General features: G+C 37.5%; 1 protein-coding gene across 2 annotated transcripts in view; it reads left to right on the top strand.

Moving 5' to 3' along the window:
• Rab6 (RAS oncogene family member Rab6) overlaps positions 1–25956 on the top strand; it is a 189671-nt gene that overhangs the window by 71900 nt on the left and 91815 nt on the right. For both annotated transcript variants that reach the window (XM_081756150.1, XM_081756151.1), the window contains exon 3: positions 25266–25319. In XM_081756150.1, the coding sequence (XP_081612276.1) occupies positions 25266–25319 (54 nt within the window). The remainder of the gene's footprint in view (positions 1–25265; positions 25320–25956) is intronic.

The following is a 25956-nucleotide window of genomic DNA, read 5'->3' as shown; positions in this document are numbered from 1 at the left end:
ACATTTGGAGGTTATTCCTTACACCAAGATAAGACAAAAAGTATAGACCAACTTGGGTCCACAAATGCTTCCTTTCGGAGTTCTAGACTCTCTAAAACATGAAAAAAAAAAAAAAATCAATTTTAAAGATCCATAGCTCAAAAACTGAGACCTTCTGTAGTCGGGTCAAGACTTCACTTAGGAACTAATGTGTATCCTATCCACAAATTCATGTTTCAAAATCCTAAGGTAGTCAAGCAACAATATTTATAGAGGGAGTTTAGCTACGGGCATTTAATTCGAAGTGCTCACCAGGAAACACTTATACTTATTCCCCCATTCCCGATAACCCGGCATTTTCATCAACTCGGCCACTTTTCGGTCCATATTAAACCGCATTTTCGGGACTCGACTGTAATAGATAGCGAGTAGTAGTTCCCTGGAATCAATTAAGCATTCCAAGAAATCATTTAATTTGTATTTTTAACTCAAAGTGATAGAAATCTACGACAATTTCTCAGGGCCTCCACTCGACCGTGAAAACGTGAATAAGCTGTGATTTTCTTGTACAAACTTTAACAATTGGATTTTTTTTTAATTAATAAAAAAATCAAGAAAATAATTTCCCCCCTGTTGTAAGTATTTTATAAGCACAGACACTTCGCTCGCGTGACGCCATAAACAGACAAGCTGAAATGTCTCGGACGCGCAAAGTTTGTAGATTCTGAAGGAAGCATTGGGGGCCGCGGTGGCTCAGTGGTAGAGCGTTCACCTCTGGTGCTTGGGGTCCCGGGTTCGATCCCAGCCCCCGCCAAGTGAACTTTGTGGTGGACAAACACCGTGTGCGTGGGTTTTCTCGGGGTCCTCCCGTTTCCTCCCACTTTCTTCATTCCACCATTTCATTCATTACTCATCATCACCGTCTCCTTTAGCCTAACCGGCATAACCGTGGGACGTAAAACTCAAAGATTTCATTTTTTTCATTTCTGAAGGAAGCATAACTTTGCTGAATATAGGTGACATCATCAGGTCAGCACTCCCCGCCCTCGACCGTGAAATTTAAATATTTTGGAGCGTGAAAACCATGAATTTCATTTTTCAATTTGAGTGGGAATTTTGCTTCTGGTTTCGATATTGTTATACGTAGAGCAAAAACGATACGAGGTAGAGAAAAGCGGTTTTAGGAATCGATTTAGCGTTATAAGGATAGATATAATATCTTAATTCTCTATTCAAATCGAAGTGGCAGAAGTCAACCATTTCTAGTTTTAACGTTGATCACCATAGAGTAAAAATCAGTGGTCGAAGTAAGTCGGTATGCGGTGATAGGCCATACCGCCTCTGGGTTTTCATGAAAGTTTAAGTTGACAACACCGACATTTTTGTTATCTTTTTCCTTCCTTTTCTTTTTAAAATGAGGTGTCTTCGAAAAAGTTCATCTGGTGTATATTTTGATGTGCCATAATTGAATTGTTTCTTTTTTATGTATGCGTATCGTCTCGTCTCGTCTTAAAATGTATATAAATGTCGCGTTTTGAGCGTGGGTGGATCTTCCGGGATTTGGAATAATCCTCAGTCGAGTGAGGGTTCCGAGAGTTTTCTCGCGGGAAATTCTTAACATAAAAACTGGGTCTTTGAGCAGTTTCGTGTGTAATTCTCTATAATACAACGTAAGGGAATATTTTTAATTTTTTCCCCAGAAAGTTGTTGGCGGGGGGTCAAAGTTCGCCGTGTCCCTCCTCCCCTGTAATACAGAGGAGCTCTCTAATGGTTTTGAGTCATAATGTGAATAGAAATGCAATCTTTTAGGCTACATATCTTCATTGTATTTCAACATGTAGATAGCCGATATGTTGAATGAAAATCGTAATAAAACATACCGCCTCTGTTTTTTTTTTTTTTCCACGTTGAACACTGGTAAAAATGGTAATAGACAGCGAGAAGCGTCCTAAAAATTCGTTCCATTTTCACTCGAATTTCTCAACTAAAACCAAAAGTAGTGGAAATCCAGTACCACTTCCGGTTTTAGTACTCATATTGAGAAAATATCACGTCATATAATGCATCCTCCTCTATGCGGTGTATATCTGACATTACTACATGTTACTGATTTCTTCATCACTTGTAAATAAAAATTAATAAATAAATACTTTTTTAAATTGTACTGAAAAGAAGATAATTTTTTGGTGTAATAATTTTAAGAAATGGCAGTAAAACTAGAAACATTGGCCTCGATTTAATGTTTAAGTTCCTAATATGCATAAAAATTTTTAGTTCTCAACCTCACGAAGACTGTCCAATGTTTGCCCTACTTCAGTTTACTGTACAAGAGAATCTGCATGGATTTTGTAGAAGTATTAAAGAGTTTTTGCAGTTAGTATTGTTTTGCTTTTGTTTTAACCTATTTTCTTATTCAACCAGTTCTTAAGATCGTAGTTCCACAATGTGAAACAAACAAAAAGATAAAGTTGTCCTGCACATTATACTGCACAGGCCAACTTCAGAACATTTTTGGCTGCATAACAGAGTAGGATATGTATAGGTAATATAGAAGAATTACAGTATAACCTCGTTAACACGAACTCGCTTAAGCCGAACACTCGGTTAGGACGAACAAAATTTCGGTCCCGGCATCGCTGTACGTTATCTTATAGAAAGTTTTATTGGTTAACACGAATTTCGGTTAGCACGAATTACGAACTAATTTTTAGTCCCTTGAGTTAGTAAAGGTTTTCATTTAACACGAACTTTCAATCCTTTGTTTTTTTTTTAAGATCATTTTTCTTATTTCAGATTTCACTCCAGATAAGTTTTTGTCATACAGTATTTATACAGACGAAAATCGCCTTGTAAATAAGAGAAAAAACAGAAACAGGTATCTTTCCTCTCTCATGAGGTGTTGATTCTGTCCTCTGTCAAGCGCTGAACATGCAGGTGCTTGGCAGACGAGCTGCTGGCGACAGCTCGAGACAAAACATCTCTTCAAACTGGTGACAGCAGTCATAAATACCTTTCCGCTACTAGCGGTACCCAACCTGCTAGCGGAGTTATCAATGTTATAACTTGACCTGGATTTTCTGCGTGGAAACTTTTTTTTTTTTTTTTAATATTCGAAGATAGGATAATAAGCTTACTGCAGTGTTTTCACTTTTCAGAGGACGGTACCGAGACCGAAACCAGTCTCGATCTCGATCTTAACTCGAACTTGAGACGGAGCCGTGCTTTTTGAACTCGAGACGAGACCGAAACTCTCAGTCTCTTCTCGATACAATTCTGTGGATGGTATCAAGACCGAGAATAGTCTTGGTCTTGTCTCGAATTTGGAACCGAGACTACCCAGTCTAGTCTCGATACCATCTCTAGTGTTTTCTATGACATACATAATATACTGTAGTGGTATATATAGTCTGTATACTGTAGTGCGTATGTATGAAGAAAATGTATTCGAATAATAAAATTTGGGTCCCCGGTTAACACGAATTTTTTTAACACGAACTCCTGATTTTTCAGTCCCTTGGAATTCGTGTTAACGAGGGTTTACTGTAATAATTTTACAGAAAATAGCAAGCTTCAGCGATATGTAAATATATTGTTCTAATCGTGTTCACGCATTTATAAAATTTCATATCAAGATTTGATTACAACAAAAATAAATAAAAATAAGAGAGATAGTGACATAATAAAAAGTACTGTAAAATATTCTTTATTGTAAATCGATATAGTTGTTGTTTTTGTCTGGCACCATGATTTTATTAGTATTAACGCTTATTAGGAGCCTTCTCTGGTCTGATGGCTAGTACATAAGCCTGTGGCGGACAGAGCCCTGTTTCGATTCCCGGTGGGAGAGCATTGAAATTTGAACCCGTTAGAATGGTTCGGATTCCATTTCAAACTGTAAATCCTCGTCTCATATAGTCTCGGTGCTTAAAGAGAGACTAATCTAACCAACTAACCAAGCTCAGGACGAAACCGAAAACCAGATTTTAATAACCGGCTTTGCATTTAAGAAAACGAACAGCATTGTCAATATGAAAAAAAAAAAAAAATATCGCGGTGGAGCAATAGTCAGGTGCTTGCTTTGGTGCTAAGGGTCAAGGGTCAACGACGAGAGATATAAGCAGTGTGCCTACTAATAATACAGGAAATACTTGAAATACTGGAAATTACCATGTAATACTGAAGAATTGTAAAAATTCCGTTTGAGACTTTTCAAGATGGCAACCTGGTAATCTGGACGGAGGTGGTGATAGGGCTAGCTGGCCAACCACTGAAAAACTTTCGACGGATGAAATCAGAAAATTGGAACTGAAACTCACAACTATGTTCCAGCGTGCAGAAGAGGGATCAGAAGCATTGTAAACAGAAGGGATAGCTTGAGAAGAAAAATTAAATCGTAACAAGAAAATTTTATCTTTTAACGTATTTTTGCGCAGTTTTTTTTTTTTCATCTACTCAGTTACGAGAGCGGGGTGAAAAGTTCTCGGCCTGACCCAGAGATAGCACTCCAATCAGCAAAATTTTATTGTTCTTGCCTGGGGACGCTTTTCAGTTGTTCGTATAACAAGTGTCACCTTGTTCTCTCAAGTAGTTTGTGTGCAGGCATTGTTGCAGCGAGGCGTCTTGCGTGTTAGTTGTGGAAATGGATAAATTTGAATATCGTGCAGTAATCAAATTTTTCGTTTTGGATGGATTATCCCCTACGGAAATTCATCCGAAGTTGACAAAATTTTATGGGGACTCTGCTCCTTCCATGTCAACCGTTAAAAAGCGGGTAGCTGAATTCAAACGTGGTCACACATCCCTCGAAGATGACCGATGTGAAGGAAGGCCGAAAACCGCAACCATACCGGAAACAATCGAAAAACTATGATATCATGTTGGACGACAGACGAGTGAAGGTGAGTGAGATAGCTGCGAGTATTGGGATATCGGAGGAATAGGTACGAAACATCTTGCACAAAAACTAGGGATGCGAAAGCTTTGCGCAAGATGGATGCCGCATTTGCTGACGACCAACCAAAAACAAATACGAAAAAGATTTCCGCAGCAGTCTTTGGACCGATTCAAAAGGGATCCGACCGATTTTGTGCGGCGATTTATGACAATGGGTGAAACATGGGTTCACCACTACACGCCAGAAATGAAACAGCAGTCCAAGCAATGGGTGGAAGCCAGTGGTGCAGCGCCAAAGAAAGCGAAGACTATCGTATCAGCCGGAAAGATCAAGGCAAGTGTGTTTTGGAATGCGAAAGGGATTGTTAATTGATTACCTTGCAAAAGGGAGAACAATTACAGGCGAATATTACTCCAATCTTCTTTACCAGCTGAATGCCAAAATCCGCGAGAAGAGGCCTGGCTTAAAGAAGTTGAAAATCATCTTTCACCAGGACAGCACACCTGTGCACAAGGATGCGTTGGCGATGGAAAAACTGCGGGATTTGGGGTACGATTTGCTAGGCCATCCCCCATGTTCTCCTGATTTGGCACCATCGGACTTCTGTCTGTTCCCAAACTTGAAGAAATTTATTTCTGGGAAGCGCTTCACATCGAATGAAGTAGTTGAGAGGGTCGTAGATGACTATTTTCACAAGCTTCCAGACTCTCACTTCCGGGAAGGAATACCAGGGCTCATAGCGAGTCACTCTTTTAACTAAAAGTTACTTTTTTCAAGTTGGTCACTAAAAGTTTTTTTTTTTTAATTTATTACTAAAAGTTACTTTTTTGGGAAGTAAAATGAATTTTTCGTATGATTTATGTTTTGCATTGGCAGTTTTCTAAGAAAAATATAAAAAAATAAATGAAAAAAGACAGAAACTTGTTACTCATTACTCTTCTGAAAGCTTCAGTACTTGCTACCACATGTGAAACAGTCAGCTTTTTTCACTTCAGCTTTTATTCTTTCTAAAGCACAGTGGATGGTTGGTGGATGCTTAAGCTCTCAAGGTGGGGTTGAGAACCCTTCTGTGTCTATTCTTTCTTCTATCATATTTGGTCTAGGAATTAATTCGTGCGGATGGACAAGAGATGGCGCAACGAACGGAGCGTCCCACAGTTCCGTGTATCCACACATGTGTTGCAAACCCCTGTCATCGCGTATCGTTCGTAGTATAGGGCAGTGGATTAAAGCGTCAACAACACCAGTTTGTAGTTAAGTGAACATGGCGCAATTCGTGCCTGATAAAGTGTTTTTGCGGGGTGTCCTGCTGCATTACTTTAACATGCAGAAAAGTGCGACTGAAAGTCATCGTATTTTGGAGGAAGTGTATGGTGACCATGCTCTAGCTGAGCGAACGTGTCAGAAGTGGTTTGCACGGTTTAGAAGTGGTGATTTCGGCTTGGCAGACCAAGAGCGAGCTGGACAGCCAAAAAAATTTCAAGACGAAGAATTGACAGCATTGCTCGAGCAGGATTCGTGTCAAACGCAGGAACAACTTGCAGCAGCATTAGGCGTTGATCAAACAACAGTCTCCAAACGCTTGAAAGCCATGGGAATGATTCAAAAGATGTCACATTGGGTTCCACATAAATTGAAAGACAGAGACGTTGAAAGACGAAAAACCATTTGCGAATTGCTGCTTCAACGACAGAGCAGAAAGGGGTTTCTGCATCGAATTATTACGGGTGATGAGAAGTGGATCCATTACGAGAACCCTAAACGAAAAAAGGCCTGGGTGAAACCAGGTGAACCAGGTCCATCACAACCAAAACGAGATATTCACTGTGCAAAGGTTATGCTGTGCATATGGTGGGATATGAAAGGTGTGGTGTACTATGAGCTGCTGCAACCGGGTGAAACTATGAATGGAGAACGTTATCGACGACAATTAATGCGTTTGAAGCAAGCTCTGGCCAGAACACGACCAGAATGGGAGAACAGACATGATAAACTTATTGTTCAACATGCTAACGCTCGCCCACATGTCGCAAAACCTATTTAGAAAATGTCGGATGGGAAGTTTTACCCCACCCGCCGTATTCACCAGACGTTGCTCCTTCGGACTACTACTTGTTCGATTGCATGAACAACGATTTGATTGGACAGCGGTTTACTTCTTCAGAAGATATCGAAACATGGGTCTCTGACTGGATCGCTTCCAAGGATGAGGACTTCTTTCGCCACGGAATCCGTACATTGCCTGACAGATGGGCGAAAGTGGTGGCTAGCAATGGACAATATTTTTCTTGAGGTATTTATGTATTTTGTGTTTGTACTACAGCTTCAATGTGTGCGTACCAACCGCACGAATTAATTCCTAGACCAAATAATAATCTTTTAGTTTTCTCTCGTAATAGTTAACGCTCCGCTCAACGTTGTGTGTATGTGTGTTTGTGTGGTTCGTCTTGTGTTATCCTTATTGTATGTTCTTCTTAAGAGTAGGTGATGAATTTGAATATTTCACGGCTTTGTGAACTCTCAGTGCTGTTAAATAAAATGTCTGGAATGAAGAAATTCGGAAATAGGCCAGAACTGGTTCCACTTACTCAGAAGCTGCTAAGTCTGCTTAACGTAACTACAAAACATACTTTTAAAAAAAAACAGGAAAGGAGAAAGCTCAAAAAGAAGAAGTAAAGAAAAAAAGATGAAACAAAACAACAAAGAGGTTATGGAGAAATTGACAAAGGAAAAAAGGGGGCATGATGAAATTTTGGTCACTTTTCAACTATTTACAAGAGAGCAGACCACTATGAGCCCTGGAACTGATGTTGGAGAAACGCTGGACCAAGTGTATTGACGTTAAGGAAGATTGTGTCGAAAAATAAAATCATTTTTGAACTGAAATTCGCAGTCTTTCATTGTCAGGCCGAGAACTTTTCTCCCCGCCATGTAAATATAAGCATTATCATTAAACATGTTATTCTTTGATATTTTAATTAATTAGTTTTCTGCTTAAGTGTTTTCTGTACCAAGTGTATGATTTTTTTTTTTTTTTTGTTAGAATAATGACAAAACTTCGCTCTTTCAATATATTTTACAGGCTTTTAAATATCACAGCATACAGTCGTATTGACAGTAACCTTTTTTAGTGTACTGGAAGTTTTTCTAGGAAGCCACTGGAGGTACCGGAAATATCCTAGTAAACTTCAGTTGACACCGTGTATAAGTTTGTCGAGGACTCCGTCTGAGTACATCGTTTCTATGAAATTCCCCCATTCTAACCAAGTGGACTTTGTGGTGGACAAATACCGTGTGCGTGGGTTTTCTCGGGGTTCTCCCGTTTCCTCCCACTTTATTCATTCCACTATTTCATTCATTTCTCATCACCGTCTCCTTTAGCCCAGTTGGCATAACCATGGGACGTAAAACTGAAATATTTTTTTTCTACCATTATAACATTATTCCAGCAATTTGCAACATGTTGACTTGCATTTATCATACCTTTCCTTTCAGTTGGAGGACACAGCCGTAGATTGCTGGAAGATTTCATTTTAGCTTTTAAAAATCTAACCTCGTTCCTATAGTAACTACTAATAAGCAAGCAAGCTATTCATTTTGACAATAAGTATACAATTTGCTATCCTTAAGTACTTCAATCACTGTAGACAGTTAAACTAGTGCCATTTGTTGTTACTTATAGAAATTTTTCAAAGACAATAAATTTATTTCAATGCCGAAATGAAATCTGTAGGCAGAAATAGGGATTGCACAAGGGAAAACTTTCCTCCAAAAGTATAAGTGTATTAAAAAAAAAGCGAGAGACTGACTGACTGACTTCCCTAAAATTATTGGCCCAGCACCCAGTTTTCAGAATCCAGAAATCCTGAGAGATGGTTCGAAGAGGATACTTCGCTCCAGAAATGGGTGGGTCAATGGAATACTGGTCCATGAACCATAGTGTGTTGTTGACCCGCTCTAAACCACCACCCACCATGATCCACTTACAATCTTGAACTACCTACCTACCGTCACCCACTCTGAGCTCCACGACTCATCATAGGCTGACTTTCTATTTATTGCAACACATACTGGTATTATTCCATAAAATATAATGTATTATTATATTAAATTTTACGTCGTGAAAGGAAGAAAGGAGCAAATTGTGTTGTTAATTGAATACGGTATATCTCTACGGTTAACTCAAATGTGCCTCTTCGTATGCATAGTAGTCTTGGGTCTATATAAACAGGGTAGAGTGTAGTTACGATTAAGTTGAATATAATTAAAATATACAATTATTTTCCCACTAAATTAATTTTCAGTATAAAATAGGATCAAAGTTAAACAGAATTTCAATTTATTTTCTCCTAAATGGGTAGTTACTTTAATTCTGGCAAGATATTTTATAAAACAGAAGTATGCATGAGAAACCCACATACATAGAGTCGTACACAGAATTTCATTAAAGAGGATTCAATCTCCCAAATTCATATCGTTTAAGGATACTTGCGATTTTCGTATAGGTTTACATATACGTATCGTAATACGAAATTGAAATAACACACAGCCTCTGAGCGAAGCACAATGTTTCTATTAAAATACGATCATGTAGCAGTTTCTTCAGCTAACTAAATCTTTGATATCATCAAATACACAACTGTAACACATCAGTATTTTAATAAAAACATTGTGCTCTGCTCAGAGTCTGTTATCAACGAACTTAGAAAGTTCATTCTTGAATTCTCTGTGTCTGTCTGTTATTTGCGAGTTTTTCAATTTTGAACCCTCCATTCGATAAAGCATCTAAAACTATCTAAAAGAAGTGATGGAATTTTTCACATCACTCTTACCATTCCCGAAATATTGACCAAAGATATTCCGATTTCGGGAGATTTAAGGTGCCATATCTCGGGAACCGTAAGTCATAGAGAGATATTATTTTGCGAAGTTTTCAGCTTTGAGCCTTTCATTTTGAGCATGTCTTCGTAAAACAACATATCGTAGAACGTTTTAATAGAAGTCTTAAACAGAACATATGGAACACATTCAGTACTCAAGAAAATTGTAAATGGGTAGATATATTACAAGTGTTCTTTTAATGAGTATAATAATAAAGTACTTAGAAGAATTGGTATAAAGCTTGTAGAAGTTAATCAGAAAAAATAATTGTGTGTAAAGTTTGTTCTGGCAATTCTCTTGGAGCATTCTCAACTGGTTTCTGTTTTGAATTACTAAAGCAAAGTTAATATGAACCAGATAGTTATCGCAATACGCCTAGAGCTTCCAGACGTCCCGCATATACATAATCTGTCCCTCTAACAGTCATTCAAAACTCCAAATATTCTGATTTTTCTCCAAAACATAAGTGAATCTCATTCGTGTGATATTAAAAAAAAATACTACTTTTATTAGTCATAATACTCAACTAATAGGAATAATCTACTCTCTTGTCATTCATTTTTGCTAAGTGTTCACCCACTTTGCGTACACCACTGCACTTACTTCCGGAGGCAATTAAAACAGTTAACCTGTAAGTACTCGTGCCCTTTTTTGTGACCGTAGTTGTCGCGCGAGGATCCAATAGACCCCAAATTGATATTTTTTACAATATAAAATATTTTTTAATAATTAAGACAATGTAGCATAACTCTAGACATGTTTTTAAAAGTATTTGGTGCAATTAAATTTTTTGTGCTCTTTTTGAGACATTTTGTTATATTTTTCATCAGGACTTCTGGCTAGCAACACAAAATTTACCTGTTTGGGGGGTCTATGTAACCCCGCGCTAGTACTTAAGGGTTAAAATTAGGGATGGGAAAAACCGGTTTTTATAAAATTCGGAAACCGGTTTCTAGAAAAACCGACATTTTGGTTTTCTCCAAAAACCGGTTCTTTTTTTACCGAAACTGTTTCGTTTTTCTCCAAAAAACTGTTGTTTTTCACCGAAACCGGTTTCGGTTTTCACCAAAATTGGTTTCGGTTAAAACGTTTGGGAAACACATGAGACTATTTCTGTGGAAAGGAATCGGTTTCCGGAGAACAACGAAACACTATTCTGGCCAGAAATAGAACAAATTTTGGAAAAAAAACGGAACCGGTTTTGAAGAAAACTGAAACCGGATCCGGTGAAAAACCGAACCGGTTTTTGTGCCCACCACTAGTTAAAATACACTAGATAAGAATGGCTTTGATCAACAGCTGCAGTTTCACTTACGCTAGAGGTTATCATATGAAATAATACAAAACAGTAAGAAATATTTTATCTTACGTCTAACGCAGCACTTGCTCCCAATTCAAGTGCGGAAATTACCGAAGATGATTGACATCATACTGTGTTTTATGACTATCATGCTTCAGTGATGTCATGATTTATTTCAGAGAAACAAAACATAAATTTCAGTAGAAGCATTTAAAAACTCAAAAACTCATCTTTTTAGTTGATAATACATTATTTTTAGTGGTTTTTATCGTTTACACAATCTCGTGAACTGAATACTTACTCGTTTCTTCGGAATTCATAATAGCAACGGGAGAAATAATATTACAATATTCATATTAATGGTACTAATAGAAATCTACGATATGTCAGTTTTAGTTTGTAAAGATAATAGTGAAAAAGTAAACCAATTTCCATTATCCGAATCACCATTATCTTGGAACAGTTTCTCGGTATTTTCGTGTTTGAAAATAGTTGGATTCTGTGATATTTCTAATTCACCATGGAGAGCATTAAATACTGATTAATAGCAGGTGTAGCCATTTTGTCTGTGGTGAAGTTGAAAGGAAACCTACCTAGGGACTTCCAAATATTCAAATGAAGAAGCTTGTGTGTATGTGACGAAATTTTCAAAGAAGCTATATTCAGTTCAGAAATATGAAACTAGATATTAGAATAATTATAATAGCTCAGATTTTCAATGTCGAAATTAGAGGAAAGCTGTTTCAAGTACACCAATCGATAACGTGCCAAAGAAGAGAGATCGAGATATAATAGTATCAAGCATTTACCTAAAACTTGAATTCTACTTGAATAACTGGCCACCTCTACTGACTATTGTCCGGCATCTGAGTTTTCATTGCAGGAAACTGCCTTGTAGCTGGACCGTGGGTATTGTATCCCACTCCTCATCAAAGGCTTTCCTCAGGCCGGAGGCGGTGTGGACTCGACATGGGACAGGAGTCCGTTGGACTGGCAACTGGACTTGTGACAGGGATGTTTAAGAAAGAAATTGCCGTAATTCCAGTTACCTGTTCCATACGGCGATAGAATTCCACCGATGTTTCACCGTCTGACTGAATGCCTTGCCTTGGTGCAGTTCACGTCTTATCCATACAATAATGGGACTTCATGCTGGTACATTTCAGTCAAGACATGTCTTGGTAGTACGCAGCATTGATTTGATGTTTCATTCCACCTTTCGGAGACGCAGTTTGCCTGTGTACGAGAAACCGTCTACTCTTATGACCTCTTTTGGGAATCTTTCTGTACACTAGCCGAAGAATGTGCTTCATCCTTTATGGTCAGGAAGTCTACATGTAATGGCACGAACTCGAACTTTACCACAGTCTGTGAGGTAAGTCCACGCCTTACCAAGGGTAACAACAAACTTCCACCGATTACCCGAGAGATGACGTTGATAGAACTTCTTGCAGTTCCTTTTCCGCTTAGCCTCATGACGCGGTTGAGACGTGCACACTGCTCTTCTGAACAACAATGAGGCGTAAATCCATGTGATTGGCGTAGCGCAATTTATTGTTGCCTGCGATGTGCGACATTTTCTGGCCATCGGACGCTGTGTGTGAGAATTTTCGGAGGTCGCCATACGTCGAACTACATTCAATAGTGGCGGAGTTCTCTTCACAGGAGACCGGTGTCTAGCTGCTCGCGTCGATGTAGTGGGTTCAGAACTCGGCCGCGTATTTCCGTATAATACGGTTCACAGCGATACAGCCTACACGAAAATTTTACACTTTACACATTTCTTCGATGCGCAACACCGTGAACTGAGCGTCAGAAAGGGTCTTAATGAGCCTCTCCCGGAATCTGTTCAGTTTCGGCGACATCAGACTACACTTGACCTCACTGTTCTACTGTGCGACAAACGAGGTACTGTTGCTTTCCTCGTGGAGATTTCAAGGCAATGGGTTGCGCGGTACAGTTGGACATTGAATTTAGCTCAATATAAATGAATCAACCTTTGGTGAGATTAAATCATGAATCCCTCTGACATAAGTGAACTTTGAGTCAGTGTGTCCTCACGAGGGTGCTCATGACTTAAAATACGCCATCAATATTTGAAGAAAATAATAAACATTTAAGTTAGAAACTTTTTTAAAAAAATCTGATACCTACTTATAATACATCATCATCCCAGTCTGCAAGTAACGCTGATTTCTAGTAGTTAACAATCGCTGCTTTACTACATTCGCTGCCTGCTTTTGTTTTTAAGTAGATAGCAATGATGCTGAACATGGATTTTTTTTTTTTTTTTTTTTGCTGTTTATTATTAAGATGAAGGCTATATTAAATGTAAATAAGGTTGTAACTACTTATATAAAATTCAGAGATATTTATTCCATGGCAAATACAGTATAATTTATTAACTAGCAAGATGAACACAGTATATAGACTACAGACAATTGTTACTCTTACCTTTAAATCCGTAAATGTTTAAACAAAATCAGCTCAATAATTTCTGAGGTAATCACGAATATTATCAAATCTTCAGATACTTCTTTAGAAAATAAAGCATATCGATTCTCCTTAGTAACGTAAATAGGCTCGTTAATCGATACCGATACGTTTAATGTAACTTTTTTAAAAAATAAATAAAAGAAGGGCAATTATAGACTTCTACTTAGCGAGCTGATGCTCCTACGCTAATATCGTAGAGTTATGGTACGTAGAATTATTTATTAAAAAGCTTATATGTTTGTGGCCAATTCTTTTCGACAATGAGATCTCAAAAACCACAAGTATTAGAAACGTGCAGTTTTCGCTGGTGGATTCCAAATTTTGTGTAGATTTGCCAGTTTTCGTTCAAATTTTCAGAAACTTACCTTTATTTTTCTATTTAACATTATAGGCGTCGTTTTGACCCTATTAGTTTAATATTGCCACTAGAAGGTTGATACCCTTGTGAAAGGTAACTAGTAGAGGCGCTACGCAAAGCGGGTTGATGGATTCCAGGCGCTTTGCTTTAATCTGAATGACAAAACTTATTTTGCAAGATAGCAACTAGGACGGCTTGTGGACCTACAATGAGGCATACTCGGATATGGAATTATAAGAAGAAATATTTGCATTTGGTATCACCATTTATGTAAGTTTGCCACAAACTCACCTCAACATGCTATATATAAAAATACTACATTTATATGTTTCTCTATAGCAATTCACTCCTGTTGAATCTTCCCATCCTTTACTTGTGTCCGTGAAGGGACTTAACGCAGATATAGTGAGAAGTGTGAAGGAGATTCACGCTTGTCATTGTACTCTGTGTAAGTAGCGCAGATTCAGTTAGTGGTCTTTAAAAAGAATCAGGCTTTTCAATAACATCATTCGCGTGTGTCACAATCCATAAAATCATAAGATTTTTAAAAATGGATATCTGCTTTCTTTTTTTTAAATTGAATACCCACACCTGGGCATCAGATTCACGTATGTACACGAAATGACTCTTTAAAAAAATACTGTGTGTTCTAGGCTATATATTTGTCTAGTTTTATGTAGTATGAAAAACTGAAAAAGAGAATCACTTAGTAAGAACTAGTGTTGTAAAATTTCCGGAAATTTTGTACCCGTTGGTAAAAAAACAGTTTTTCCGATTTCTTTCCGGAAAAATTGGGAAAGTAACAAACATATTTGTATTAGGTTAATTTTACTAGTAATGGCACCGTTTTCTTTTCTCAAATATGTGAAAGTGTAAGTTGAGAAACTTCAATATTGCGAATATTTAAAAAAAAGAAGCAATCGAAACTAAAACTGTTGTAATTATTCTTGAAAATTAATAGTCTTCACTCATTTCCCTTATATGCTTTTTAGTCGTTTATTCGTAGTTGTGCATTAATTACAGGACTTAAACAGCTGCATACCATCATCTACCATCACGAAGCGTTTCTGTTGCAACAAATAGACCTCTTGAATGAAACTGAGTTCTAAATGTGCTCTTTACTCTGGTGAAATTTTGTTAATTTTAACCAAATTACTTCTTAAAAGAGACAGTAGTAGACAAATTTCACTAATACTCGTGCACTAAAACATATAATTACTATTATTTAATATTCTAATATAGACTTTTATATAAACTTTATGCACAAAATTTTGTATGTAAACAAAATACCTGTTTTCTAGTGTGACAAATTATATAAAAATGAAAATGCCTATATTTGTAACTTAACAACTTTTGAACCACCAGACCGATCTCGATAAAATTTTAGCATAGATGGGAGTCGGGCCCAGGATGTTTTTTATCATTTCATTTTGAAGGTGCAACTTGGAGGAAGGAAGGGGAATATATATTGAAAATGACCGATATTACTGTCGAATCCATAGTTTTCGAGGTTGCTAAGATGAACAGTGACACTTCCGATGCCGCTTTAATCCAAATTCAGTACTGTAACAGAGGAAGGGGAGAGGATATATATATATATATATATATATATATATATATATATATATATATATATATATATATATATATATATATTGATCGAAAATGACTGACATTAATCGAATCAGGGGCGGATTAAAGGAGGGGGCGAGGGGGGCGATCGCCCCTTCCCCCCAAGAGCCCTCTAAAATATTAAAATTACACACACTGCCGCTTGTAGCTTACCGCCACAAGAACGAAAGTTTGGGATCGTTCTTGCGTTATTTCAAGAGAAGGTTAATTCTTTAAATTCTAATTAAAAATAGTCTCTCTCTCCCGCATGACGCGTTTACCCTAACGATAACTCGAGTCATAATATCAGACAAATATCAGGAAGAAGGACGGTGTTACTTGAGGCTAGAACATCTGGAAAACTATCCATGGCTGGTTCTTTCCCATAAGGAGAGGGATCTTTTTTGTAAATATTGCTCACTTTTTGCAACGTTTTTTTTTGGGGGGGGCTATCGAAGAAACGTGCCCCTCCAAACTCTTGGGACTAAACCTTTGAAGAAATTCGCTACTTTCTACGGTATTTTAGAAACTCACAACAAGACACAATATCACATTAACGCTCTTGAGGTCAGAAAAGCGTTTCTGAAAAACTACTGGGAACCAGTGAAATCAGTCGAGAATCAAATCAACTCGTCAAGAAGACAAGTCATCCAAAATCGCGACAAACTGAAATTAATGTTGCGGAATGTGATATTCATTGGAAGGTAAGGCATTGCTTTTCAAGGCCGTAGGGACGATGCTTGTGCGGATAATTGGACCTCAGATGGTGACGATGCAGAAACTGTTGAACGAGGGCAATTTTCGAGAATTGCTCAAATTTAGAATGGCTTGTAGTGACGATCTCTTAAAGAATCACTGGAAGAAAGCATCAAAAAGGACCATTATTGCCAATAAAACCACACAAAATGCCCTCATTGAGGGTTGTGGATGAGAAATCACGTCTGTAAAATTGTCAATCGAGTGCGAGAGGATAAGTTTTATTCTATTATGTTTGATGAGACTACGGTCGTTTCGCACAAATTTCAGCTGTGTTTGATTCTGAGGTACGAACACATGGGTGAAATAAGAGAAGACTGCTTCGGTTTCATTAATCGTCCACCAGTAGAGCTGAAAGGTGAGGACATTGGTTCGAGCTCGGAATCCGAAGACGCAGAACCGTCCGAACTCTCACTAACTGGAGGGAAAATTGGAGAAATTGTTGTATCTTTGCTACGAGATTTCTCACTCGACCCGAAAAACTGCGTTGGTATTGGTACAGATGGTTGCGCCGTCACGACCTCTCAAAGTCGACGGGCAGTGCAGGAGATGCAGAAGGGGGCTTCAAACGCGCTGTACTGTTCATATTGTAGTCACAGCCTCAACTTGTCCATCTTCAGGTCGTCGTCAGTACAGTGCGTGAGGAACTATCTGGGAACAACGAAAGAGATCATTGCGTTTTTTTATCGCATCTCAAAACGTAATACTGTCCTTAAGCTTACGGTTAGTGGCCAGTTGGAGACATTGTGTCAAACGAGATGAGTTGAACGGAAGGACGCGGTATTACAATTTCACGTGAAATTTCAATTAATAAGTGAGGCTCTACAGTGTGTTCAAAGTGGTACGAGTTAGATACAGTAGCCAAAGCATGGGCACTTTCTTCTGTCATGCACGACAGCGAGTTTATCGTAACTATTACGTGTCTTCAGGGTGTTCTCACGATGACCCTCCCCTCAATCGACTTTTGCAGAAGACAAATTTAGACATGAACGCAGCGTCAGATGCCATTCAGGACACTATCGCAGCATTAAACAAGAAACGTTCAAACAGCAGAGTTCAAGGCAACTTTCGAAGCAATATCCAGAATGGCTGCTAGTGTCGACGTGCAGATTCAAAATCCTCATCTCACTCAAAGACAAACACATCGTACGAACTTCAGGGCAGATGACACGACATCTTACTACTGAAGAACTGTCTACATTCCGTTTATAGAGTCGGTTGTAAAGGACCTCAAAACTCGCCTTGCGCATTTTCAATGTATACGGATTCAACGTTTTATTGCCAACACGCGCAACTGACTAAACTCTGAGCAACAACTTCCCCATTCTAGCAGAAAGATTTTACAAAACTATCGGAACTCAAGAAAAAATGCTGTTTTCCCTCTTTAGTTCTGAATTTGCAATCTGCACTTGTAAATGGAAGAGAATTAAAGATGATGATGGAAATCTATCACAGACTGCGTTGGAGGCCTTGACCACCAACGACGAAGATCTTCACGTGACTATTCGAAAACTGATGCGCATACTTGTAACCCTGTGGTACGGATTCCAAGTTAATCAGTAGGTCTCATATGGCCTCGCTGCTGAAAGGGACGTTTAACTCAACATCAACTTAACTTGTAGCCCTGCATTTGAGCGTGGCCAGTGCAGAACGATCTTAATCCACATTGCACCGACTGAAAACGTGGTTGCGATCTCGTTCTGGCGAAAAGCGGCTGAAGGGACTAGCACTTTTAAATGTCAAAGGGACATTGTCGTAGATCGCGACAATATTATATCGACAGATACGGTTTGAGTGGTATTCGCCGAAAAGCGTGTTTTGAGTGTAACTTCTAAGTTCTTTTGTCCTTTTGTTTAATTCATTTTACTAAAATACAGAAACATTATGAGCGTTCTAAAAAATGTTTAACCTGATATTTTTCTAGCGAAATATTTAGTAAAGCATAGCCACGACCAGGCCTGTAGACAGAATATCTTTTTGGGAGAGGGGGCATTTTGGTGAAAATTCCTTAGCAATTATAACTTTTACCCTCTTTTCCTGAATCCGTTTTACCTTTCTTTTTTGGGGGGGGCGCTTCGGGGAACATGTCCCATTCCACAACAAAGAGCCTTCCCCCCCAAGACGTTTGGTTTAATCCGCCAATGAATCGAATCCATAGTTTTTGGGGTTGCTGAGGTAATCATTGACACTGCCGATGTCGTTTAAATCCAAATTCAATGCTGTAATTTCATTGAGGGGGAAGGATTGATATATAAAAAATGATCAAAAATGACCAATATTAGCGTCGAATCCATATTTTTGGAGTCGCTGAGATGAACGCTTACACTTCTGATGCCGTTTAAATGCAAATTCAGGCCCCATCAGTACTCTAAAGGGGAAGGGTGACATGTAAAAGTAGTTAAAAATGACCAATAGTCGAATTCATAGTTTTTGGGGTCCCAGTTTATTGATGACATTCTTGGTGTCCTTTATGTCCAAAATGAAACGTATTTTCCACACGCAAAGAACAGATATTTTGCTAGTATGTAATAATAACGAATGGAAGTTTTACATGTTAAAATCTTTAATATATTTCTCGCTGCTCAAATTTACACTTGTGGTGTATATGTAAATAAGATCATCTCTCTTTCTGAGTTGTTCGAAAAATATACAGATAATAAAGAGGGATTTTTACCAGAAGTCAGAAAACTAAAACTAAAATTAAAATCTGTTGCTTTAAGTACTTTTTCTACTAGCGAAATACATTGTATATACGATGCAGACATGTTACAGCAAAAAAGATTGACATCAGGCGAAGAAATAGTTTTTAAATTATATTTTCCGGGTTTTGCCGATATTTCCGAAAGAATTTTTTTTAATGGGTTGAAAATTTTCGGAAATTTTACACAGCACCAGTAAGATACGTATCTCCATAAAATATATTTTTGATTTTAACATAACTCTATTAACTAAAATGATTCTGGCCCCGTTATTTTAACACTTCCTGCCATAAAGCAGGAACTTCATAAGATTTCTTAAGATGATTTAAATGAATCTATCTTAATTAATTTTATTTTAGTATCTTTTCTAGCCATAACTCCATTCTATCACGGTGCTAACATTAAAGGAGCGGTGCACATATATTCCTTGACACAAATTTTCCCTATCCTAATACAAGAAACATAAGCACTCAGTGATCTTAACTGTAAACTAGTAAATGTAGTAAAATATTAGAAAATTTCAATTTTTCCCAAATTTTCCGTTTTTTTTTCAAGCTCGGGAAAAAAAACGGTTAAAAAAGTTTTTTAAATCCAAAATTTCCGGCTCATATCCTAATTAACGTAGTTTCATTGTTTGTACGTCATTAGCTTTAAAATAAAGCACGGTTTCGAATGATACACATACATGAAGTGTTCATAAATATTTTCAACAAATGTTACTAACGTTTTAAAATATGAATCTAAAATTTTGCTATAGAAACAGTACTAGTAACACGTGTTAAATAACATTGTTACTCTCACAAGTAAACCTTACGTTTGGGTGAATCGAGTTGCTGACTGAGACACATATGAGAAAGTAGTACTAAATGTGGTCAGTATTTCATTGAAGTTATAGGTGCGAAGCTCCAGGGATTTAGGAGATATAGCTACCAGAACATCACATGGAAGTACAGAATAGTCTTCATACAGTTGGAGGTAAAAGCTCTGTAAGACCTCTTGTAACGACAGAAGGTGAATAAAAAATATATGGGTACATATTAGGACTAGGTGGAAGTCATATAGTAAGGGTATCCTTGACGGCGGCCATCTTGAAATCCGCCATTTTGAATTAAGGTTAAGTTTTTAAAATAGGAATAGGGTCATGTGATACATGATTTAAGGCGCAAATTTAATCAGAAGAACAATGGTGCCGTTAATTTCGATTTACGCGCAATTGGTAAAAAGTTACAGGGAAATTAAATATTGTTGCAGCATATGTATTAGACCTTTACCCCACCTTGTAAATTTTGTGTTAATAATAATAATTAAATAAAAAGCAGGTTGATAAATATTAGGTCTATGGTAAGAGTTGCCTTGATGGCGGCCATGTTCAAATCCACCATTTTGAATCAGACAAAAATTTTAAACAAAACGCATAACAGTGACATCTTATTAATAGCAAGTTTTACCATAACTCCAACAGTATAACCATTTTTGCTTTATCATTAACCAGCACAAAATTAAATGGATCGCTCCTTACGACTACTGCTTTGACAGACATGTTAACGACAAATGTGTCAAGTGTAACTCGATTGCCTTTGTCAGGTGTGCTCACTGTGAGCAGAGCATTTGTGCCAGTCATGCACTCTTTTCTGAACTACATATTGATTGTACTAATTGAGGACTTTTCTGGAAAAAAGACCCAAGTTCAATTATGACTCAATTCCACTTTGGTCATTTTTCCTTAAATTAGCAACTTGTTTATGCGATAACAAATGCTGGTTAATGATAAAGCAAAAATGGTTATACCGTTGGATTTATGGTAAAATTTGCTATTAATAAGGTGTCAATGTTATGCGTTCTGTTTAAAACTTTTGTCTGATTCAAAATGGTGGATTTGAACATGGCCGCCATCAAAGCAACTCTTACCATATACCTAATATTTATCAACCTGCTTTTTATTTAATTATTATCATTAACACAAAATTTACAAGGTGAGGTAAAGGACTAATACATATGCTGCAACAATATTTAATTTCCCTGTAACTCTTTACCAATTGCGCGTAAATCGAAATTAACGTCACCATTGTTCTTCTGATTAAATTTGCGCCTTAAATCATGTATCACATGACCCTATTCCTATTTTAAAAACTTAACCTTAATTCAAAATGGCTGATTTCAAGATGGCCGCCGTCAAGGATACCCTTACTATATGACTTCCCCCTAGTCCTAATATGTACCCATATATTTTTTATTCACCTTTTGTCGTTACAAGAGGTCTTATAGAGCTTTTACCTCCAACTGTATGAAGACTATTCTGTATTTCCATGTGATGTTCTGGTAGCTATATCTCCTAAACCCCTGGAGCTTCGCACCTATAACTTCACTGAAATACTGACCACATCTAGTACTACTTTCTCATATATGTCTCAGTCAGCAACTCGATTCACCCAAACGTAAGGTTTACTTGTCAGTATAAACCAACGACTGACCCATAATCCACCTGGTCTAATATCTCGGTCTGTGTTCTGAACCCACAACCAAGTACGGGGTATTCAGATTGCTTGTCGTTGGTAAAAATATTAATAAATTAATACAGATACTTAGCAGTTGAATGAAAACATCTAAGGAAGTGGAACTTGCCAGATTAAATAGGCGTTGGGCCACTGTTTTACCCTCAGTACATTTGACGCGACGTGGAATGAAATTCTAGAGGTAGTGAGTGGATGGTAGCAAGTGAAATACTGCACTATTTTTCACCATTCCGTGTGCAGTGCATCATTCAGTTCCGTAAGAAAGAATAAACGGAGATTGCACCGGATTCGTGTCTCCAAAACGAACCATAGATCTTCAATAATATTCAGGTGCGGGGAAGGGACGGGCCAAAAGGAGGTGTTCAACTTCATCCCGATATTTCTCAAACGGCTATAGTTCCAGATGTGTAATTGGGCAAATTATCATCCAGGAATATAACATCATTGTCCAGAAACATCTGGACCATATAATCCACTTCGTTCACTAAAAAACTAAAAATGGTGACATCATCACGGTCAGGACCAATCAGAAACCACTATATTGCGGCTGACAGCATAACAGAACCGCCACCATGTTTCACGGTTAGGTGGAGACACTGCGGATCATATGCTTCTTTGGGAGTCCGCGACACATAAACAGGTGAGCGATGACTCATCCGACTATATCACACATGTTCAGTCATTAGTGATCCATGGTGCATGTTCGCGGCACCATCGGTTCGTGCAAAAACTTTAGGGCCCTGCATCAACAGTTTCGCCTGTGTGCAACTCAACCGCGTACGTCTATGTCACGTAACTCGCGACGTATACTCTGTTCACTATCCTCTTATACAGTTTCAGAAACTCAAAGGCATGGTCCCTTTCCCCCAAAAACCGCAAAACAGCACTCAAATAACGTCAGCGGACAACTCTCCCGCTGGCAAAACCGATCCATCAATGCTTGTACGACGTTGCCTTATGTCTTTTCAAATTGTCAAGAAAGAGATGATCAGTGACTATTTTTCCTTCCTTTTTTCCTTTTTTTCGGTCATTTTTTTTTTAATTCACAACACACTTTTCTTTTACTTTCCCGTAACTCAGATAAAGTAAACATTTTCCTGGAAACTAGAGCAATGTAACACAATAAGCATAAACGTCCACCTTGAGCACTGATTAAATACTATAGCAATAGAATATAAGCGTTATATAAATATTAACTATTAACTGTAGCAAAACCTAAAGAACGTACTGTAATAGACGCACTCTCCAATTTTGATAAACACTGAAGCCTATTGTATAACACAGTTCGAATACTATTACCAATATAATAATAAATACGTCTGATATAGTGGTGTTCACGAGTCGACCGAGGAATAGGGTTTCCTTATCTAAATTTTGAAAGTCACATCTCGTCTCTCTTTTCGAAGAATTTTTTTTTCTCTAGTTTCGATTATCGAAAAAGATGTCCTCGTCTCGTTTCATTTTGTAAATTCACATACAAAATTTATGACCTGATTTTTTTAGATTTTCCAACTATGCTATGCATGTGTCGGAAGTCTTAAAGAACGGGTTTGTCCGTCCGTTCGTCTGTCGTCAGTTATCACAGCCAAAACAATAGGAGATATCGAGATGCGGATTTTGCAATCGATTCAGCACCCCAGAAACAGGTCCTGTCTTCTCCATTAACCCTCTATTCAAACCAGAAGTAATTAAAAATAATTATTTCGGGTTTCAATGTTTATCGCCATAGAACAAAAATAGTAATAGACACCAAGGAACATTATTCTGCAATCGATTCATGGTCTCAGGAGTATTATTTATATATATAATCACAACCTGCAATCTATCGAAACCGGAAGTAGTTCAATCTATAGTACTTCTGGTTTCAATACTGATTTTCATAGAGCAAGAACTGGAAAAGATATTGAGAAGCACTTCTTTTGCAATCTATTCAGCGTCCCAAGAATAGTTCTACAGTATACCCTTCCTTAATCCTGTATTCAAACTGGAAATGATCCAAATTAACGATTTTTGGTTTCAACATTTCGCCACTGATCAGAAACAGTAAGGAATAGCGAGAACTGTTTTATATATATGGACTCAGGAACAGGTTCTTTCTTTCATATTATTCCTCTATTACATCCAGTAGTTGTAGATATAGCCGACTACTTCGAAGTTTTAAGTATTGTATTCGGATGATTTGGAAGTATTACATAGTTTCAACTGTGAAACAATATTCACTTGTCTTAATTTCATCTAGAAGTTACCAAAATCCTTAAGCGTAACGAGAGGTTCATGAAGGGAATGAAAAAAAAAAAACTCAAACCATATTTATCATTGGAGTATAGGCTTAAGACTTGCGTATCTTTATAAAAATGATAAATGTTCTACACTGTGTTCGTACAATCATTCTATCAACTTATGATTTTATGTTATGATTCATGTATCAATAAAACAGAGTTTGAGAGCTAAGACTGGGATAAACTAGAGTTGCCCGCCAGACTCGTGGAACTTATCGATTCGTCTCGATTCTAGTCTCGAAAATGAGACGAGAATGGTCATTTTTCTAATATCGTCTCGAATTTAAAAGATATTTCTCATCTCGGGAACAACACTAGTCTAATACTATGTATCCTAACAATAAATTACGCTTAATTAGCCGTGTAGGAAAGACGTAGAATTAAAGCAACACTAGGAAAAACTCTAGGAACTAGTGAAAAATATAAAATAAAAAAAATCCAGTAGCATTTGGCTGAAATATAAATTAGAAATGAACATCTGCGTGATTTCATGTTATTGTGTTTTTGTTATAATTATGAAGGTTTATTTCCTGGTCTGCACAATTCCAATTGCTTGTTTGTTAAAGTCATTATGGATTCATTGGTTAATAAAAGAATCATATGTGCTCATTTAAAACCTACTTAGGGAATCTGTAGGACAAACGTAATACTTAAATATGGATAATAATTATTATTATCAATTGCTAACTATTTCTCTATATATATTAGCAGTTTTGCAACCGTTTCCTCGTATACAAAATTCTTAGGTATTATGTTTTAATGTAGTTTTTTTTCTTTTAAATAAAGAAAAAGACATCTAGAAATAACACAAAAGGGAAAATGTGGCAACAACAGACCTGTCACCCTCACTGACTTTCCTTCGACCAGCCATAAATAAGCCCCCATACTGAGTTTGGTGACATCCTACACCACCCGCGGTGTGTCGGCATCGGACAGCAACTGTATACCAGGGTGCTTCTTTGGGTTCCTCCGTCACTTACATCATAGTCGCACGACTGATCCGAGTGACAATCTGCTTCAATGTTTGTCGTGTCTTGTCACTGGAAGCTTTCTCCCGACCAGTTCTTCGCTAGTGTTTTTTTGCCGCGCGTTGTGTAGACTGTCATCATCTTGAGCACGATATCTTGCGACACACCCACCACACATGCCACTTTCATCGCGTTCGCACCGCATAACCGAGCCCCAACAACATACCCTCTTTCGAAATCAGAGATGTTGTATAGAATCACTGTCTGCTCAGTTTACTGCACATTGCCGTTGTACTGCCCCTTCCCACGTCGTACGGAGTTTGCCTTAACACACCACCACGAAGAGCCCGGCGCTGCAACCGCCGCCTAACAGTCGCCAACCTGCACATATAACGCGTTTCCAACTTGAAGTGTTTCCATTAAATTGATAAGTATCTGTATATTTTATTCTGTATAATGTATATTCTGTGTATTTTTTTTTTCTTATTTGACTAATTCAAATGCATTTAATTTTCTGTCTTTTTATTTCAGGCAACTATAGGAATAGACTTCTTGTCAAAGACAATGTATCTAGAAGATAGAACGGTAAGTGTCATTGTTTTTCTTTTAACTAACTTCATAATCATTTAAACTTAAACTTTTCGTAAGTGTATAAAGCAGCTGTTCATTGCTTTACATATGTGTAACGTACGTCATTAAGAAAACAGCTTTCTAGGTTTAAGGTTAGTCATAGTATTTGATTAGTGACACGCAGTACATATTCATATGACCGATAGATTTCTAGCATACATAACGATCCGAGTCTTGAATTTTACTAGTTCTCAGACTTCATAGTATATAGCTACTAAGCCTTTGGGGAACGTGAGTAATGGTTGTTTATATATATATGATTTCAGAGACATTTGCAAGTAAATTTAAGAAAACTACTCCTCCTACGTTCATCTGTATATCAAAATTATACTTTCATTAGGTAGTAAAGAACATTTAATGCTCTTACGAAACTATACCGTTCATTAAATGGTATTCTCTATATACTGTGGATAATAATCATGTGTACTGCAGATTGTCAGATAGTATATCGTCACTGCGCCTCGAAGAATCGCTATGTGACATTTTTGTCGAAAATGAGTTATGCCTTGCAAATAAACCTGAAAGCTGTCAGGCAGCGTTCCTTATAATGTGATAAGTAAATATTCAATTGTTTCGCCACAACAATGAAAAA

Source organism: Thermobia domestica, chromosome 4 (genome assembly GCF_964235325.1).
Source record: "Thermobia domestica chromosome 4, izTheDome1.hap1.1, whole genome shotgun sequence".
Lineage (NCBI taxonomy): Eukaryota > Metazoa > Arthropoda > Insecta > Zygentoma > Lepismatidae > Thermobia > Thermobia domestica.
The sequence above is the reverse complement of the archived record's forward strand: the minus strand, read 5'-3'. Positions and strand labels throughout refer to the sequence as shown.